The 20,283-nt window shown below is 41.4% G+C and overlaps 1 protein-coding gene across 3 annotated transcripts in view; it reads left to right on the top strand.

Moving 5' to 3' along the window:
* The window catches only part of htt (huntingtin), a 97,844-nt gene that overhangs the window by 33,122 nt on the left and 44,439 nt on the right, over window positions 1–20,283 (top strand). For all 3 annotated transcript variants that reach the window (XM_088915478.1, XM_088915469.1, XM_088915459.1), the window contains 18 exons: window positions 357–454; window positions 904–1,043; window positions 1,449–1,512; window positions 2,041–2,141; window positions 3,402–3,548; window positions 5,301–5,421; window positions 6,194–6,339; window positions 6,730–6,878; window positions 7,996–8,198; window positions 8,393–8,519; window positions 9,282–9,409; window positions 10,079–10,189; window positions 12,930–13,007; window positions 13,796–14,019; window positions 15,026–15,104; window positions 16,415–16,576; window positions 18,582–18,637; window positions 18,892–19,040. In XM_088915478.1, the coding sequence (XP_088771604.1) occupies window positions 357–454; window positions 904–1,043; window positions 1,449–1,512; window positions 2,041–2,141; window positions 3,402–3,548; window positions 5,301–5,421; window positions 6,194–6,339; window positions 6,730–6,878; window positions 7,996–8,198; window positions 8,393–8,519; window positions 9,282–9,409; window positions 10,079–10,189; window positions 12,930–13,007; window positions 13,796–14,019; window positions 15,026–15,104; window positions 16,415–16,576; window positions 18,582–18,637; window positions 18,892–19,040 (2,283 nt within the window). The remainder of the gene's footprint in view (window positions 1–356; window positions 455–903; window positions 1,044–1,448; window positions 1,513–2,040; window positions 2,142–3,401; window positions 3,549–5,300; window positions 5,422–6,193; window positions 6,340–6,729; window positions 6,879–7,995; window positions 8,199–8,392; window positions 8,520–9,281; window positions 9,410–10,078; window positions 10,190–12,929; window positions 13,008–13,795; window positions 14,020–15,025; window positions 15,105–16,414; window positions 16,577–18,581; window positions 18,638–18,891; window positions 19,041–20,283) is intronic.

Raw genomic sequence — 20,283 nt, 5'->3', positions numbered from 1 at the left:
TTTTTGGAGCAGGGTCAAATAGTCATTTATTTACAGTAATGTCATAATTTCTTCTTCATTTTAAGTGGTTTATAAGCAACTTCTAACACTTTTTTTTCAAAATAGGGGTTCTGGGTGCTATTTGCTATTTTTGCAGGTGACATTTACTGGCAGGCAGGTACAGTAAATGCTCAGTGGATATTGCAAACAATAAAACAATACATTAATGTCAAGTAAGATGTTGGGATCAGAAATCTTAGATGGAGTCAAGCACAACATTTCATGTTTTATTTTCCTTCGTATAGTATAGTTGTTATGTTAATATCACAAAAGCATATTGCATGTGTCTTATGAACAATATCTGTTTTGGGTTTCAGGAAACCCCATATCTCTGGTAAACTGTGTGCCTTTGCTTCAGAAGACCCTCAGAGATGAGTCTTCAGTCACCTGCAAACTAGCCTGCACTGCTGTGAGGGTAAGAGTGCTTCAAGACAATAAGCACAAGTCCAGTCCCTATGTATAGTACTACACTCCAGAGGTGGGTGAAGTGGATCTTCATCTATGTCCATTGCACTTTGGAATGCTCTGGGATGAAACGTGCTGTAGAAATTTAAGAGAGCATTATTACATTGAGCCATAAGTGTTAAGAGGCCCCGACTAGCACTTTTAGTAGAGCATGAGACTCATAATCTCAGGGTAGTGGGTTCGTGTCCCACGTCGGGCGCCAGGTCCTCCATGTTGGAGGTTGGGCACAAGGCTAACAACCCTGTCTCTGAAAAAACTAATGTTACGGAAACAGCAACAGGATGTTGCTGCACCCTACATGCCAGAAGGCATAATGGGCAATCATCCATCCATAAGTGTTAAGGTACGCAACAGCCAAAGGACTTTTGTATCTGTGTGATTGTGTGCCCTGCTTTCTAGCACTGCATCATGGCTCTGTGCAGCAGCACCATCAGCGAACTCGGCCTCCAGCTTGTCGTTGACCTCTTGGCCCTGAAGGACAGCTCCTACTGGCTGGTCAGGACTGAGCTACTTGAAACACTGTCCGAGATCGATTTTAGGTAATAAACATCCCGGTCTGCTTTCTAAGTCAAGACTTTAAAAGGGGTTCAGACCTTCCCCAGATACACACAATTAATAATTTCATGACAAATAATTATGCAGTTGGTTTATTATGAGTTGGTGTCTTTTGCCAGAACCATAAGGAATGTGTATACTTAAAGGAATTCAAGTAATTTTTGTCTGTTCATTTGTAACTTCTTCCAAATACAGTGACACACACAGTTTATTTCCTTCATTGTCATCCAGTGAATAAAAAATCAGTCCAGAAAAACATGTCCAGATACATAAGAAATTATGATGGAGCTGGATTATTATTTTTTTCCAAAACCATATTGCTCTTACTGTATCTTTTGTAAAATTAAATGATGGAGTTCTAAAAGACCTCTTATTATTTCCATTTCCAGGTTAATAAGTTTCCTTGAAAGAAGAACTGAGACCTTACACAGAGGAGATCACCACTACACTGGGGTCAGTCTGAGTCTAATGTCTCACTGCTATCTGTGCTGCAATTGTTTCATCATATGAGGTTAAAATTATAATTAACTTCCACACTGCTCAGACAGTGGTGTGTTTTTAAGAATCATAATACGAACTTGTTCAGTCCAGTGGAGTCTGGAAGTGTAATTCAGTCTTCACTTAATAAAGGCAAGTTACAAAAAAACACAAAAAAGTGTTTTCAAAGAAATAGGAGATACATTTCTTATCCAGAAGGGACTGTTTATCACACAAATCTTTTAGGTTTTTCTCTGAGTGATGCATACTTAATAGCTTTGCTTCTTTGTTGACCGAAGGGCTTAAGGACATGCAATTTCTAATTTATTATGCATTTCATTCCTGCAATGGGTAAGAGGAACATTTTAAGGTGATCCACAAATGAACAAAAGTTGGACTTCAGTGCAATCTAAATATACCTGTTTGCAGTCCTCAAATGTACAATTCTGTCTTCGAACATTCTTTACTGTTTTCTCTTTTTATTTTTGTTTTTCTCATTTGAAGTTACTGAAACTCCAGGACCGTGTGCTTAATGATGTCATCATTCAGTTGCTGGGGGATGAAGATCCCAGAGTGCGCCATGTTGCTGCTATGACAGTGTGCAGGTACGGAGCCTGGAAGATGCTGGGAAACCATGGGGGTTGTGACTCTTGTACATTTTTCAAGTTCCTTATTTGCTTGCAAAACCAAGGCTGCCCCTTTTCAAATAAGAGGCAAGTTTACTTGTCTGACGTTCATTTATACTGTATGTGTTTGTTGAAGTTAAAATGTTTGTTTTGACTTTTCCATTTCCTTTTTCCTTGTTACTGTTTGAAGAAACCTCTTCTGGTTTTGAAGAGAATTTGTATACAGGGGAGGAAAATATTTTTTAATATCATATTCTTTACACCTCATATAAATGTGAAGAGCCAGTCTTCTTTGGACATCGTAAAGTAAACTGTGTCAGAGGGTTGTGGGAATCTGGAACAAGCTACCCAGCTACGGTATGTAGAAGCTAATACCCAGGCTTCTTTCAAGAACCAGCTGGATGAGATCTTCACATTCACGTAGCTACTAGAAGTCAAATGAGCTTGATAAGCCAAGTAACTTCCTTTTGTTTGTAATTTTTCTGGTGTTCTTATGTTTAGTATTTGTGTCTGTCAATAAAAAGTGAGGGGGTGTGGCAGTTAGTGTTGCTGCCTCAGAGCACAAGTGTGCTGGCTTTAGTTCTGTCTGTGTGGAGGTCTCATGTTACCTCTTTGTCCATGTGCGGTTTGGCCAGGGGCTCTAATAAAAAAAGATATTCCACCTCCCAAAGACTTGCTGATTCCAGATTCAGTATTTATTGCCATACCAACTTAGTTGTTAGGATTTTGCCCCAGTGTGCTCACAGTAAGAACAGTAACACAAAAACATCAGGCACAGCATAATATAAAACCATAAGATATAACCAGAGTACTTAAAAAGCATAAACATAAGAATAAATTAAAAGTAAAAATGAATAATAAAAAGAAATCTAATACGCTATTAAAATAAAGTGACTGGTGCATTGGAGGGTTTATAGTCCACTTGCATTGTCAGTAGTCATCATAAAGTGCTGATGTACGATTGGGGAGCTGTTCAGGTCTGATTGCCTGTTCTATGGCTCTGCAATGGCCAGGCTGTGCTCTCCGTCCAGCCTTGCAGCTTCCAGGATGGGCTCAGAGAAATAAGTGGCTCTCTGGTAAAATAATGATTGGATTTTTACAATGCGCTGCCTGGTAACAGAGCAATGATACATTTTATTCTCCATTCTTTCTAATAGTTCCATTTTATTTTTGGTTACTACAAGCTATAGGACCGAGGGGGGAAAAAAAGGATAAAACCAGATTTCTCTTGTGCTTCAGGGTCGTCTCCAGATTGTTCTACGACTGTGACCAAGGTCAGGCGGATCCAGTGGTGGCTATAGCCAGAGACCAAAGCAGCGTCTACCTGCAGCTTCTCATGCATGAGACCCAGCCTCCCTCTCACTTCACAGTCAGCACCATCACCAGGTGACTGCGTCGCTCCAGGAGCGCTCCAGTGTGAATAGTTGTTGCATATAAAATTCTTAAAGAAATAGTCTGCACTCTATAAACAATTGTAGTGTACACACTTAACTGAAACTCCTACTCTTAACCTTAACAATTTTAAGTATAGCATGTGCATGTGCGTGAGCATTTGGAAGTTGGATGTTGAATTATGAGATACAGTAGCTGGTGCTGCTTCACTGATTTCAAAGATGAGATGTGAGGTTGGCCTTAAATCTGATTTCACATCGCATGTCGGTAGTCGCGTCATGAACAACCAGGGGTGTGAGGAAAGCTGGAGCTGGGGATTGTGGCTAACCGACTCGTTTAGGTCTCGGTGAAACAGCATCTAGTGTAACTTCCCATGTGCCACAGGCAGGCTAGTGATATCAGTGAGAGATGCTCTGTTCCTCTAGTGAGCACCAGTCTCCCTGTAACAGACAGTGGAATACGCTGCATGTCAAAAGATAAATGCCTCAATAGGAGGCTCAAATGTCCTTTCTCTCCCTGTTTAGTACAGGATTCTTTGCTGTGATCCTAAACATTGGATTCTAAACAAACAAATTGGATGTGTATAAAAAGAGAAATGCAAAGCAACATTAGAAAAACTGAGCTATTTAAACGGATAACCATTTAATGAGTTGTACCCTGTTTTTGGTGCAGTTAAATAATCTTTGACATAAATCTTGATACATACTTTCAGTATTCTTTGCGGTTTTTGTTTTTAATGTGTTCAGTTCTTGGTTTAGAATATAGACTCTTCTGTTAAATCAATTTTTGTTTTTGTGATTCCAAAGTTTTTCTTCACAGGCTCCCAATGTATTGAAACTCTGTAAACATAATTTAAAGTCATCATACTTTGGGCAGCATGGTGGTGCAGCGGTTAGCATTGCTGCCTTGCAGTGCTGGGGCCCTGGCTCAGTTCTGGACCTGCGGTTCTGTCTGTGTGGAGTTTGTGTGTTCTCCCCGTGTTCGTGTGAGTTTCCTCTGGGTGCTTCGGTTTCCTCCCACAGTCCAAAAACATACTGGTAGGTTAATTGGCTGCTGGGAAATTTAGCTCAGGGGTGAGTGTGCATGTCTGTGTCTGCCCTGTGATGGACTGGTTTCGCATCCAGGGTGCATACTGCTTTGTGCCCGTTGCCTGCTGGGATAGCCTCTGGCTCCCTTGTGAACCTGAATTGGATAAAGCGGTTAGAAGATGGATGGATGTATTGATATTTTCACCCGTAAATATTAATTATGCAACACATCTTGATTAGCTTTTTTTGAGAAAGATACTGAGACACTGTTATGTGCCTGTAGAAAATGAAGTAACTAAGCTACTGTCGATGACCTGAAAATGTCAAAAATCTTATCAGATTTGTTTGTCTTGTTAAGACCGATCAATGGTCTTTTGAAAAGTGAAGACTTTGCTTTATTCTTATGTCTAAAGGTACAAAGTCGGCATGAAAAAAGCTCCTTGGCTTGTGGTCTCAGAGTATAAACTCCCCAGACATGCGCTGGTTGTTGGTTTGATTTGCAGTGTACAGTATCTGTGGTTGGATTCACCGCCAGTAATCGACAGGGCTTAGGATAGACTGTAAATTGTTTAGAATAGATAATCTTTGTTTCATGATTGGTTTCATTAATTTAAAAATAGGTCTGTGTGGAAAACAAAAGTCCCGCTCTGAACGTCTTGCCAAGAATCAAGCCAAGTGTTTTTAACGTGCCCCTGCCATGTTTTTCTACAACCTGCAGGACCTACAGAGGTTACAGGATTTCCCAGAATGCATCTGACATCACTACAGAGAACAACCTGTCCCGAGTTGTCACTGCTGTGTCCCACGCGCTTGCATCGTCCACTTCAAGAGCTCTCACAGTGAGTTGTTCAGCAGTGTGCAGCCAGATGGACACCCGTTTCGTATTCTGCAGCACTGCTAAAAAAGGCTCATTTTCATTAGTCTTAGTGAATGTACAAGCAGTCATAGGTTCGTATGTGTGTATCAGAGCCAACAGGGTGGTGCAGTGTTTCTATAGAAGATGAAGTGTTTATGGGGTTTTTTTAGGCTGTTTTTAGCTGTCTTTTAATATGTGAAAACTCTTGTGTAATATTTTCTTCAAAATTACAAGGTTTTTGCACGGGAAAAGTACCTTGTTGAATGGTCTCAATATGGAGGTTGTGATGAATTCTGTTTCTGGTGTTAAAAAGGCAGAAAAAATTTGATAACAGATTTGAGAAATGAAGTGTCTCCCAAGTGGGTCACCCAGTAAAGGAGCTCACTCAAATGTAGGTCGAGCTACAGTAAATGATCCAGGCGTCGTGGGTTCGAGCCTGGGTTACGTTACGTTACTAGTGGACTGTGACCGACAATTCCCCAAGAAGGAAGAAGGGTAGGCATAGTTGGCCATGGTTCGAACTTCTGTCGATGAGGGACCTGCCTCTCCTCCAATTGGCATTGAGCCTCCAGCGCAGGAGTCTGCCCACACTTCCTTGTTCTTGCACATATGTGGTAGCAGGGCTCATAGCTGTGAGCTGAGACATGAAAAACACGCTGCTGGAGTTTTCAAAACCATTTTGAATTTTTGGTGGGAAAATAATCCCGAGCAGCTGTATGTGGACAAAGTTTGTGACGTGGGTTTGTGTTTTCCAGTTTGGCTGCTGTGAGGCCCTGTGCCTCCTGTCTTCAGCATTCCCAGTGTGCACCTGGAGCACTGGCTGGCACTGTGGGTACGTCAGCTCCTCCGCCAGCCAGCCGTTCCGCTCCAGCCTCTATAAGAACAGGGGGCGCTCCTTCAGGTATGGAAGAATGCACCGGCGCTTTCACAGTAAATGCTAATGTCACTTGCCCAGGCTTGAAGCTAATATTAACCCAGAAGAAAATGTAAAAGAAACATGGGTGTCAACAAAGAAGGTTGTTTTCTGGCTTATTTGATGTATTTAGTTTGCCAATTTCTTGATGAACGTACAGCTTATTTTCTACAGTATGCATGTTGTATTACACGCATTTCTCACTAATCTACGGTTTTAGATTTCACTTGAAGTTCATCAGCTAAGTGCACTTTTTAAAAATCTCTGCTTCTTTGACCTTTGATCTGCTTTTTGTCTGCTCAAGTTGTCATAGTGATTTGCTGGAAAATTTGCTAGAGCAGCCGGCCGCAGGGTAGTGATGTGTGGTGCTGTTTGCAGCCTGTCCCACTCGAACAGTGAGGATGCGAAGAAGAACTGCACTGTGGGCATGGCCAACATGGTGCTGTCCCTCTTGTCCTCGGCCTGGTTTCCCCTGGACCTCTCGGCACACCAGGACACACTCATCCTCGCTGGGAACTTGATTGCAGGTACAACTTGAGTACATTTAAACAGTCCCGTTGAATATTGATTTTTCCATAACCTGAATCTCTTGACCTTTTACGATGGAACAGTGAGGTCGAACTTGTGAGATATTGTCTCATTACAGTGTCCTACAGATTTATTTACACCCCTGATGAAATAGAAAAAAAAATGATGTATGATTTAGAATGAGTTACAGATTGGGTTATGTGTCTTGGTCCTATATAACACCTCCACAGTTTTAACAAACACATTATCCAATATCTAAATCATTGCATTATATGATGTTTTTTATTCCTTTTTCATTGGGAAGATGAATAAATCTGGAGGGCACTGTATGTAGAAAAAGAGTGAAACCCCGGTGCTTTTAATGAGCCCCAATGAAGTTTGAAAAATTGGGTTAGTCTGGCCTTCAAAAAATGAGTTAGAATCAAATTCCAGACACAGCGGATCTAGTGTTTTCCCAGCACTGCCTCTAGCAGAGTAAATTCCCTTTTAGAACAGGATAAGACCACTCACAGTACGGATGCACGGGCACAATATAGGTAGGAATCGAAAAAGGGTATTTTAGAAGAACTTTGGAATATTTAGGACATCATGAACTGTGCTTGCCTTTTTGACAGCATTGATTTGTTTAAACAAGGTAAGATTACTTTATTGGCCATATACAGTTTCTTGCATTAGGAATTTGTCTTTTCGCATACCCCAGCTTGCTCTCCATGAGACACACAGACAGGGAGAGAAGCTTGGGGTCAGAGCACAGGGTCAGCTATTTATACGGCGCCCCTGGAGCAGTTGGGGTTAAGGGCCTTGCTCAGGGGCCCAACGGAGTAGGATTCCTCTGCCAGCTGTGGAATTTTGAACCGGCAACCTTCTAGCCACAGGTGCAGATTCTTAGCCATAGTGCCACCGCTCCGCCCCCCAAAATATGTTTTTTATTACTTTTTCGTTGGGAAGATGAATAAATCAGGAGGGCACTGTAGGAACAAAAAGAGTGAAATCCTGGTGCTTTTAATGAGTCCCATTGAAGTTTGAAACATTGGGATAGACTGGCCTTCAATTTGTGCTCAATAAAAGTGTCTTAAAGTCTGCACCAGTGTGAGTCCGAAAACCCTGCCTTGACAGCCACTGCCCCCAAGTGCCTTAAGAACCCCTGGAGCACGGAGGACGAGACCGGCGCCGGGGGGACGAAACAGGAGGAGCCCTGGCCCGCGCTGGGGGACCGGACTGTAGTCACCATGGTGGAACAGCTCTTCTCTCACCTGCTGAAAATCATCAATATCTGCGCACACGTCATCGACGACGTGGCCCCCGGGCCTGCTGTGAAGGTATACTATCTCCAGCTGGACCCCTGGTTTCTTTCCTTTTCACTTGCAGAGGACATTCTAGAAGCCTGTTATATATTTTTTTTCTTCAATGGCATTTTAGTGGGAAAGTTGATCCCATATCGTCAGTTAATGCTCATGCCTTCAGAAAAAAAGGTTTACCCTGTTTAATTGCATTTATTGTTCCATTTTTCTAGGCCACCCTGCCCTCTCTTGCCAACACGCCTTCGCTGAGCCCAATAAGAAGGAAAGGCAAGGAGAAGGAGCCAGCAGAGCAGGCTGCTGCCCCCATGAGCCCGAAAAAGAGTAGCGAGAGCAATCCAGGTAACAGTGAACCACCTGGGCCCTGGCCTGGATTCATCTCCCTTGGTTGTGCAGACATGGTGAAATGTCTGTATTCTCTGTTTGTGCAAAGGTAACAAGTTTGGTGTAAACCTTGTTACCTAACTTTTGGACAAAGATGAAAGGCTTATTTATTGTATTTCTAAATTTGGATGATCCACAAGTTAAGAAGTCATTTTGAAAGCAAAATGTGCCACCTGGTGGATGAATCTTGGCACGACACTTCAGATTTTGAAAAGTAAAAACTTCAGCCAAGATACTTCAAAGTATTTTTGTGCTTTCTCATTGTTATAAATAATTTTCTGGGTTTATGTACTGATAAGTTATAATATATATGTGTACACCCGCATTAAGTTCTCTTCATGTACGTTATTGAGTTGCTGAATCTAAATAGAGGCGAACTGAGAAGCCTGATAGGCAAAACAGCCAGACTAGAACCTTCAATGTTTTCTGTTGCGTCATACCTTTAAACTGAAACACACTTTCCCTCACTGACTTCTGGGACCAAGAGATAAGATTCTCAAGACTGTGGAGCTTGAGAGTTTGCACTGTCATTTTGGTAAAGGCTGTGAGTAACCGTAGACTCTTAACTGCACTTTTAAAAGTAGGAATAGTTGTCATAAGAAAGGTAATAAACCACCTGCTTGCATAAATTCATCATATAAGATTAAGATTGGCTTTGTAGGTGGATTACCTCCCTGACTCATGTGACTTGATCTCTTGGCTTTCTCTTGTGTTCCTAAGCTGCCAGACCAGCTGACGCCACTGGGACCAACTCTATAAACAAGTCATCTACGCTGGGCAACTTCTACCATCTCCCTCCATACCTCAAACTCTACGATGTTCTGAAGGCTACACATGCCAACTATAAGGTTTTGTATGGTTTTGTAATTGTGTGTAGGGGTATTGGACAAGAGAAATGAAATGGGTAAATGAGGGACACGAAGTACAGTATATCGAACACAAGGGCATCCACACAGGTGTGGCTTGTCCATTCCCTTAACAAGTATCCGAGCATCTAGGGATGTGTTTAAAAATGCAGGACAGGCTTACAGCACCAGCAGTTATTTTCTGCAGAGATGGGTGTCTTTCAGAGCACGTGTGGTCGCATAATGGTTTAATGAGCATAACACTCACGTTCAGTCACCAGAGCTATCGGGGTCCCAGTGACCCCTGGAATGACTACTTAGATGACATTTTCCACCTCCATCATCCTGGCATGAGTCGATTGACTTTCGTGTGGAAGGGTGGTCCTGCTTCCCTCCTGCAGAGTTCTAGACCCTGGTAGACTCTATGCCAAACAGGCTGGACTGCTGGCCAAACACCCTCAGCGATGCTCAAATCGCATGCTTGACTGCCATGATCCTGCAGGAGTTTAGGATAGTTATTCTTATTTAACCTCTGAAAAGTGTTCAACTGGTCCAGTTAAGCACAAATGGAAGTTCAGTTTAAAGGTTAATGAAATCTGAGGAATGAAGCTGTGGAGCCCTACATTAGTCATTGGTTAGTAACGTCCCTCCATGTGTTGATGAATTACCCAGGTGACACTTGACCTTCAGAACACCAGTGAAAAGTTTGGAGGGTTCCTGCGGGCCGCTCTTGATGTGCTGTCCCAGTTGCTAGAGCTTGCCACCCTCCAGGACATCGGAAAGGTGAGTGCTTCATTTAAAATAGGAGATTTCCTGTAATATTTTAATGTGTTTAATATGTGTTTCAGGTGTTCAGTGATACAGCCAAGCTGATTTCACAGAAGTCATTAACAGTAGATTTGGCATTATAAACAGGAAGCGATATTCTTTGACCACGGACGTTGCTAAGAAAAGTAAAGGATTAATGGTATTCCAGGTTAAGAACGATAGATGTAAGAGACCAATGGAGAAGTCTGTGATATATCATAGTAAATATGTCAAGTGTACCTGTTGTATTTGGTTTCTCTTCGGCCTTTTTTAAAAAACAAAACAAATTCAAGCCGTAGTCCCTGTACAGTGTAATAACTGTCAAATAATCCGTGTCCGAGTTTCCGTTTTCTCTCAGTGGTCCTTCTTGCATTGTCAGTAAATTGAAATCCCTTTACGCTTCATATTTATCAGCATTGCTTGGTCTAAAGACTAAAAACCTTGTGCTGCTTTGTTGTTAGCACGTGTTCTTGCATGATACAGTACCTTACATTTAATTTCTACTCACTTGACATTCCTATTTCCCCTGCTATTGTGTGTGCTTATTAGACCAGGTGTCTCTAACCCTTCTCCTGGAGAGATCCAGTCCCAGAGGTTTTATAGGCAATCGATAAATCATCAATTTCCAAATACTTAGAATAATTCTGAAATTTGTGATCAGTTGAGGGTGAAGTTCTACGTAATTAAGTAATTAATACTAAGTAATCTACAGTGGTGTGAAAAAGTGTTTGCCCCCTTCCTGATTTCTTATTTTTTTGCATGTTTGTCACACTGAAATGTTTCAGATCATCAAACAAATTGAAATATTAGACAAAGATAACATAAGTAAACACAAAATGCAGTTTTTAAATGAAGGTTTTTATTATTAAGGGAAAAAAAAAAATCCAAACCTACATGGCCCTGTGTGAAAAAGTGATTGCCCCCTAAACCTAATAACTGGTTGGGCCACCCTTAGCAGCAACAACTGCAATCAAGCGTTTGCGATAACTGGCAATGAGTCTTTTACAGCGCTGCGGAGGAATTTTGGCCCACTCATCTTTGCAGAATTGTTGTAATTCAGCCACATTGGAGGGTTTTCGAGCCTTAACCACTTTTTTAAGGTCATGCCACAACATCTCAATCGGATTCAGGTCAGGACTTTGACTAGGCCACTCCAAAGTCTTCATTTTGTTTTTCTTAAGCCATTCAGTGGTGGACTTGCTGGTGTGTTTTGGATCATTGTCCTGCTGCAGAACCCAAGTGCGCTTCAGCTTGAGGTCATGAACAGATGGCCGGACATTCTCCTTCAGGATTTTTTGGTAGACAGCAGAATTCATGGTTCCATTTACCACAGCAAGTCTTCCAGGTCCTGAAGCAGCAAAACAGCCCCAGACCATCACACTACCAGCACCATATTTTACTGTTGGTATGATGTTCCTTTTCTGAAATGCTGTGTTACTTTTACGCCAGATGTAATGGGACACACACCTTCCAAAAAGTTCAACTTTTGTCTCGTCAGTCCACAGAGTATTTTTCCAAAAGTCTTGGGGATCATCAAGATGTTTTCTGGCAAAACTGAGACGAGCCTTTATGTTCTTTTTGCTCAGTAGTGGTTTTCGTCTTGGGACTCTGCCATGCAGGCCATTTTTGCCCAGTCTCTTTCTTATGGTAGAGTCATGAACACTGACCTTAACTGAGGCAAGTGAAGCCTGCAGTTCTTTGGATGTTGTTGTGGGGTTTTTTCTGACCTCTTGGATGAGTCGTTGCTGCGCTCTTGGGGTAATTTTGGTCGGCCGGCCACTCCTGGGAAGGTTCACCACTGTTCCATGTTTTCGCCATTTGTGGATAATGGCTCTCACTGTGGTTCGCTAGAATCCCAAAGCTTTAGAAATGGCTTTATAACCTTTTCCAGACTGATAAATCTCAATTGATCTGTTTCTCATTTGTTCCTGAATTTCTTTGGATCGCAGCATGATGTCTAGCTTTTGAGGATCTTTTGGTCTACTTCACTTTGTCAGGCAGGTCCTATTTAAGTGATTTCTTGATTGAGAACAGGTGTGGCAGTAATCAGGCCTGGGTGTGGCTAGAGAAATTGAACTCAGCTTTCCAAAGATGTGATAAACCACAGTTGATTTATGTTTTAACAGGGGGGGCAATCACTTTTTCACACAGGGCCATGTAGGTTTGGATTTTTTTTTTCCCTTAATAATAAAAACCTTCATTTAAAAACTGCATTTTGTGTTTACTTGTGTTATCTTTGTCTAATATTTCAATTTGTTTGATGATCTGAAACATTTCAGTATGCCAAACATGCAAAAAAAATAAGAAATCAGGAAGGGGGCAAACACTTTTTCACACCACTGTAGATGTTATTTGGACTGAAAGCTAGCCCTTTTTGACTTTAGCAGAGCACATTGTTTGCTTAATTGATCAATCTGAAAAATTGTTCAAGTGTTGCCAATCGGAAACAAATGATGTAGGGTGATCTATAAGACTCACTGAATTTAAATTCTCTGGGCCTAGAGTTTCAGATCCAGGCAAGGTGCAGATTACTCCAGCCAACGCTCCATATTTGAATGTTTTTCTTGTGTTTGAGTAGTTAAGGAAGGAGAAAACATTAATGGATTGCTGCTGTAAGTGAATATGTGGCAGTTTTTCATGCAGGACACATTAAAGAGACATATTCCGTTGTATGAAGTTGGACCATGCAGTTTATTGTGTAATTTAATGTTTTTAGTGTGTTGAAGAGATCCTGGGTTATCTGAAGTCATGCTTCAGCAGAGAACCCACAATGGCCACTGTGTGTGTCCAGCAGGTGAGTGAGATTGGAGCCTCAGTTAACATCTGCACTCCTCTACTGGCCTTCCATCAGCAGTGCAGTACACTTGGTGGTATTTAAAAGAGATTTGGATTTGACCAAATTAGATAAAAACGCAAACCAAAGCAAAACGTTGCCAGTAGAGGACAAATATTAAATTGGGCAGAAAATGTAAATGTAAATGCCCTTTTATAGGTAATCACTCAGCAGACATATCACCCTACAACTCACAACTGGTAACCCACTGATGCTCAGCAGGTGTGAGCCTGGTCAGTACCTGGATGGGAGACCTCCTGGGAAAAGCTAAGGTTGCTGCTGGAAAAGGTGTTAGTGGGGCCAGCAGGGGGCACTCACCCTGCAGTCTATGTGGGTCCTAATGCCCCAGTATACTGACGGGGACACTATACTGTAAAAAGGCCCCATCCTTCGGATGAGATATAAAACCGATGTGGTCATTAACAATCCCAGGGCATTTCTCGAAAAGAGTAGGGGTTTTACCTTGACATCCTGGCCAAATTTCCCATTGGCCTTTACCAATCACGGCCACTTAATTAATCCCCATCTATGAACTGGCTTCATCACTTTGTTCTCCTCCCCACTGATAGCTGATGTGTGGTGAGTGTTCTGGCGCACTGTGGCTGCTGTCGTATCATCCAGGTGGGGCTGCACATTGGTGGTGGTGGAGAGGAGTCCCCATTACCTGCAAGGCGCTTTGAGTGGAGTGTCCAGAAAAGTGATATACAAGTATAAGGAATTATTTTTATATTATTATGGTTTAATTCCAGCTGCTGAAGACCCTGTTTGGGACCAATCTCGCGTCTCAGTACGACGGCTCCTCCTCTAACCCCTGCAAGTCTCAGGGGAAGGCCCTTCGGCTGGGCTCCTCCAGCCTGCGGCCTGGGCTCTACCACTACTGCTTCATGGCTCCCTACACTCACTTCACACAGGCCCTGGCCGACGCCAGCCTGCGCAACATGGTGCAGGCCGAGCAGGAGCAGGACACCTCGGGGTGAGGCTTCGCTGAGTCCGGCCTTCGAGACGCATCGAGAAAACTCTGTTGCCTTCTTTCTCCCACTTAGCTTAAAAATGTAAAAATGAACAAAACTCTAGAAGTAAATGGCTTTTTTTTCAGCTGAAAAGATTCAGTGGTATTAATCTCCCTGTTGTTTTTTTTTTAAAAGAACATGTTGTTATGTTGTGAACAAAACTCTCATAAGTACAGATCCGTGAGATTGTATCATCTCATACATTCATCCAAAATGAAATGGCAAAATACAGCCCTGGCAGAATTAAGGTGGAGCTTTCTAAATTGTTCTTCTTCCTGGGCTGCTGAGTGGTGGTGTCTCAGATCCTGGTCGTAGGTGTCCTAGACAGTGGCATTGATAGGCTGGTTAGGGTAAAACTGACAGACAAAGCAGCCGTAAGGGAAAGAGAAAAGTGCTCTTTTATTATATTAAAGTCTAGCCAGATTCTGCCCTTTATTAGTAATCAGGCAGCTAAAAACATCTCTTTCTTTGAAGATTTAAATACTTACAGTACATGTCCACAAAACCATTCACTAGCTCGGTTAGTTGTTCAGTTGGTCGGTTTTCTTTCCTCGTGCCGTTTGCTCAGTACAGGATCGGCAAAGACAGCAGACAAAGACCAAATTAGAAAGCCTCGGTTTCCTGGTTTTAATGTATCACATGACCAGTCATCTTCTCAGAATTACTAAGGTGACTGAGTGCGGCAACTCATTCCCCACAGCGTTCTGGGGAATGTGGCTCAGTAAAGAATAGCCGTCTTATAGGCAGGTCCACCAATTATGCAGTACATGAGTTTAACTTAATTGATTTAATTATACAATTACACTAAGCCAGTGCTTCATTAGAAACACTAGTTGCTAGTTTCAGAGGTTTGAGCATGGACACCAAGCCTCCAAAACAGGACATTATTGACAACATTTCTTTTGCTTTAATTTTATGAAATAGGTATGCATGTTTTCTCTGATGTGCTTGTCTGCTTCTTAACCGTAGGTGGTTTGATGTGATGCAGAAAGTATCCAGCCAGCTGAGATCAAGCATCACTAATGTAACCAAGCATCGAGCAGATAAGGTAAAGCACGCTCACATGACATTGTCTGGCATACTTTCCTGGGTTATCGGTATGAGTTACATTCATTTTTTAAAGGTTTATCTTATTCCAGGGTTTAACAATGGCAGGCCAGTGTTTGTCATATTGATTTTGAAGCAGAATATTGTGTTTGAAAGTAACAATTACATTGTAGTATAACACACCATGAGATTAATAGACGACACCATTAAAGGAAAAAAGCAGGAAAATGGTTGACCCCACAAATAAAAGCTTTGCTGTACTGTTTCCTGTACGGTATATTTTTAAACCTGAAGAAGTTCACATGGGTGGCACAAGGCACAGTAGCCTTGGGTTCAATTTCTGGGTGCTGTCTGAGCAGAGTTTGTACAGTACATGTGTTAATATCTGTTTCCTCCCACTCTCCAAAAACATACTGTACCGGCAGGATAATTGGTTTCTGGGAAAATTGGCCCTGGTGTGAGTGTGTGTGTGTCTGTATATGCCCTGCAGTGGGATGGCATCTTGTCCAGGGTGAATCCTGCCTTGTGCCCATTGCTCGCCAGGACGTGCTCTGACTGCCCTGTGATCCAGTATTGGACAAAGCGGTTAGAAAATGGAGGGATGAGGAGATTCAACTGGGGAGCAGAGAAATAGTTAAGAGGTTGATTCCGAACTGAAAAGTAAAAAGAAGAAAAGGGCAGCCTTTGTGAACAAAGAATATTGCCCGAAGACGTTAGTGTCTTCTTTAATCTTTTTACTTTGCTGTGCGGGAAACAAGTTGAAGAACAGCACTATCTCCACATAATAGTGAATCTGATGGATACTCTATCTTCACAGAATAGAAGAATTCAGTATTCGACCGCTTGTGTGCAGGAGATAAAAATATCACTTCCTATGATTAACAAAGTTTACTTTATGGCACAGAAGGCTTCACAACTGATGCATTGTATGTTGATAAACATACTTAATGGTCAAAAACCACAAGAGCTGTCAAAAATAGTGTTGAAATCACATGCTTATAATATGTGGTGGCTCCAATGTTTCCAGTCATATTGGCTTCATTTTAAACTTTTATGAAAAGAATCTATATACTCTAATCTTTTATGATGTATTATGTTTTCTTGATTCATTAAAATCCTTATTAGACCTTGTGGCACAAGGAAATGTCACCCCTTATGAGTTATGGGTCTGAACAGAGTGTATTCAGCTCTTCAAAGTCTTTCCTTGTTATTTAGTTTGTTTTTTTTACCGCCGGACCATGATGTACAGTTGGCTCGTGCTGACGCAGAGATCACTTAATCCATTTTTGTCCTCTTAACCTCTTTTCTTAGAATGCCATCCATAACCACATCCGCTTGTTTGAGCCCTTGGTCATCAAAGCACTGAAGCAGTACACCACCACCACTTCCGTGTCCCTCCAGAGACAGGTGTTGGACCTGCTGGCTCAGCTTGTGCAACTCAGGGTCAACTACTGCCTCCTGGACTCCGATCAGGTGAGATCCGATACCTACTGGAATCATTTGACCAGATCTCCAGGGAAAAATCTCACTGTGGCCGCAGCCTTCATTTGCCTGGCGATCATGTTGCTACTGCCTGTTGGATCAACTCTACCCAGTTGGGATTATGCTTATTTAGAGAGCTATGTTATTTATGTTTACCTGGAGTTTAATGTTTTCTTTACTGTGGGTCCCCATTTACAGAGGCCCAAATTCCTGTTCTCCTTGTCTGACATAGCACCTTACAGCCCAGTTTAATCAGATTTCAGTAGCTAAATGAGACTGAGACCGTTCAAAAACACAGTTTTCTGGATTACGTAGTATTGCTGGGCCAGCAGGTGGTGGTCTTGCCTCTGGTCCTAACAGTTGTTCCATTATGTTAATAGAGGACACTGTTGTATAGGAAATGCCATCCTTTGGCTGAGACATTAAATCAAGGTCCTGACTAATTTGTTGCCGGTGTCCTGGCTAAGTTCCTTTTTGGGCAAGTTCAGTGTGGGCTACATAAAATTACGTCCTATTGATTTTGTGTTGTGGAATGTCTCGTGTCATTGGCTTGTCCGCCGTGTAGTGGGACTTCTGGTCTTTAACGCACTTCACTTCAGTAATGGAAAGCTTCAGGATCCTTATAGATGAAAATATAGCCTTATAGCCATCATGAACAATGCCTCTCATCCGCTACATGGGACTGTTATTAGGTTATATAAAAATAATATATGAAAACAAAAACTAATTCTCATAGCAATTGTTACACCACTACGTAGGCCGTTTCAAGTTTTTGTTAAGAGCATGTTCAATGATTGTTTGTATCTTTGTGTATATACTCACTGTGTACTGTATGTTTTTTATGTTTAAAAGATGTCTGCTGTAGAAGGCGGTTTTGTAAAGTGTATTCATATTTAATTAAGACATCATGATAATTATATATTTTCCTTTAGTATATGTTCTGAATGTTATATTTTGTGTGCAGTTTCTTACATTTTGTGTTGGGGTCTATAAATATATAGGGCCAAGACTGTCTATAGACCCTTTCCAAAGTAACACATTTTGTAGCCTAACACAGTTATGACTGTCAAAGGGTAACTGCAGTCCCAATTTCTCAGACTGGTTATTAAATCCCGGTAACAAATTAATCAATGATATCGCAGAATTTTAGAAATTTGAATTAAGCACAAAATCGGGAACTTTGTGAAAGTACTGTATGGTCTCCAGTTTGTCGCACACCACTGGTCTTACTACGGGCGAGAGATAGAATTCAGAGGAATTGCAATGTGAAGCTGCCCTTGTTGCTCACTAGTCACTGTAATGACTTATGTAATGTGATGAACAAGTGAATAAGTACAGGTTTTTCAGCAGATATTTCACCACAGAATTGTTCCAACATGATCCGCATGCAGATTTAAGAAGTAGAATTTGTCGACAAAACTGACTCAAAGTCAAGACCAATATTTCTGTTGGATTAAAAGAGATATATTCTCAAGCCTGCTTATTTACAGTGTAATAAGACTGCCTAATGTCACCAGAAGTTCTGAATCTCATATTTGCACTTTAAAATGCACTTACTGTATCAGTGCCGATTCTTTCTAACCTATGAAATTAGTATTGCAGTTCCCCGTTGATTCAAGCAAAAGGTGCTTCTGCCAACTGCTAATTCAGGTGTTTGTATGCCTTTTGTAATAACTTTTCAGAATAATAGACGTTTGTTTTTCACTTGAATGTTGTGTGTTACAACATGTAAATAAAGGTAAAATAAATTCTGATTTTATGGGTTTTGATTTCTGGCTGTTAGGCGACAAAATGTGTTATTTTGGAAAGGGTCGGTAGACTTTCTGTAGGCACTGTAATTAACTACAGGAAAGGAGAAATTAAAAAAAACTATGAATCCGTAAATCCCCAATCTTTCCACCTGGCAAATACTGGAATAGCAAATAGCCCAGCAAGTACTGGAAGTGGTTAAAGCAGTCAGTTGAAAATTTAAATGTTCAAATGTTGTCTTCTGTAGGTTTTTATTGGATTTGTTCTGAAGCAGTTTGAATACATTGAAGTGGGACAGTTTAGGTAAGTTGTATGGTTAACACTTATTGATAACAGAAAATTACAAAATTGCACCTTATCAATATAAAGTTAGTAACTGTAATGTATCTTGTTACTGTGCCTATGAAATAATTTACAACAGGTTAACTCATGATGATGAGATGCCCATTTTAGTTCCTGTGTTGCAAAATTCAGAACTGGTTCAGTCAAAAATCAGGAGGAGGAATGAAATTCCCCCAAGTGCTGGTCTCTGTAATGGTGAGCTACTTACTCCACAGGGATTCAGAAGCCATTGTTCCCAATATCTTCTTTTTCCTGGTGCTGCTGTCCTACGAGCGATACCACTCCAAGCAGATCATCGGCATCCCCAAAATCATCCAGCTGTGCGATGGCATCATGGCCAGCGGAAGGAAGGCGGTCACACACGGTATGTGCGGCTCTTGGCACGGAGCAGGGGGTACTGGGGAAGAAAACAACCCGACCGCGTCTGCGTGTAGGCTGTCAGAACGATTTCAGGTGTAGTGCAGGCAAAGAGCTGTGTTTTCTTCCTCTGGGGTGGGGTTCGCGTGAAAGTAAGGGGCTCGGGTTTGTCATGGTTCTTCTCGGTCTGTCATAATTTGGTCTTCCTGCCGTTTTGATAACTTGATCCTGCACCATCTCATTCCTCTGTCATTGCCACCAGGATCTAACTGGTTTTCATGCTCTGTTTACTTTACTCCTTTTTTGCACACCAATCCATATAAAATCTTCCAAGACATGTATACCACACCCTGTATACACTTTAAGTCGATTCTTTATCTTTTGATTTGATACAGAAATATTTTGCTGCTATACAGTACTTATACTGAGAATCGGTTTCTGTTGCCCAATGCTTTGCAAATTCATCACTCCCAACGATCACGTTATTAGGTAACGTGCCTTCTGTCATTGACAACTCTCTAGTCTTCATCTTAGTTTATGGCTTCTTACTCAAGAGGCAGACTCAAAAAGTAATCGCCAAAGGCTGGAACCAAGGCTATACATTCACAGATCTCTTGTTTTCACAGCTAACGCAGCATATGAGCAATTAAAACACCTGTCAGCCATTTGCCCCACTACCTATGCTCTTCTGAAATGGCATTGTTATATTATCGTTAAGAATACGTGCAAACTTATAGCCGGACACAAAAGCTGACATTGTGTGGTTTTGTCTGATATTAATGTTTTGATCTGAAATGCAAATTTCATTAGTACACAGCAAAAATGACCAATTTTGCTTCACTGTCGCAATATTATATATTATATAATATTGTGTGTTACCAGACTGAATTCATAAATGTGCAAAGTACAGTGCTTAAATCAAAGCATAGTTATTTACACTGTAACACTTTTAATACTGCATAAAATATCATGCTTGAAGCAAACATGGAAGCTTTCATCGATGACCAACTTTCAAAGAAAATAATACGTGTATCAAAATCCTTCTTATGTGACTGTATGTACAGTACTTGCACTAATCCTCGTGTGGAAAGCTGATTTGCTAACATGGCTCACTTTTCAAGAATGCCTCACCAGCATATACAGGGGTGTGACTGTATAGACACTATTTGTTCTGTATAGTGATTGACAGATTGCTCGATTCCATGAGGTGTTGGAGTCCATGTCAGATTGTGATGAAGTGTGCTTTTTTT

This window comes from Atractosteus spatula, chromosome 1, assembly GCF_055471065.1.
Source record: "Atractosteus spatula isolate fAtrSpa1 chromosome 1, fAtrSpa1.hap1, whole genome shotgun sequence".
Taxonomy (NCBI): Eukaryota; Metazoa; Chordata; class Actinopteri; order Semionotiformes; family Lepisosteidae; genus Atractosteus; species Atractosteus spatula.
The sequence above is the reverse complement of the archived record's forward strand: the minus strand, read 5'-3'. Positions and strand labels throughout refer to the sequence as shown.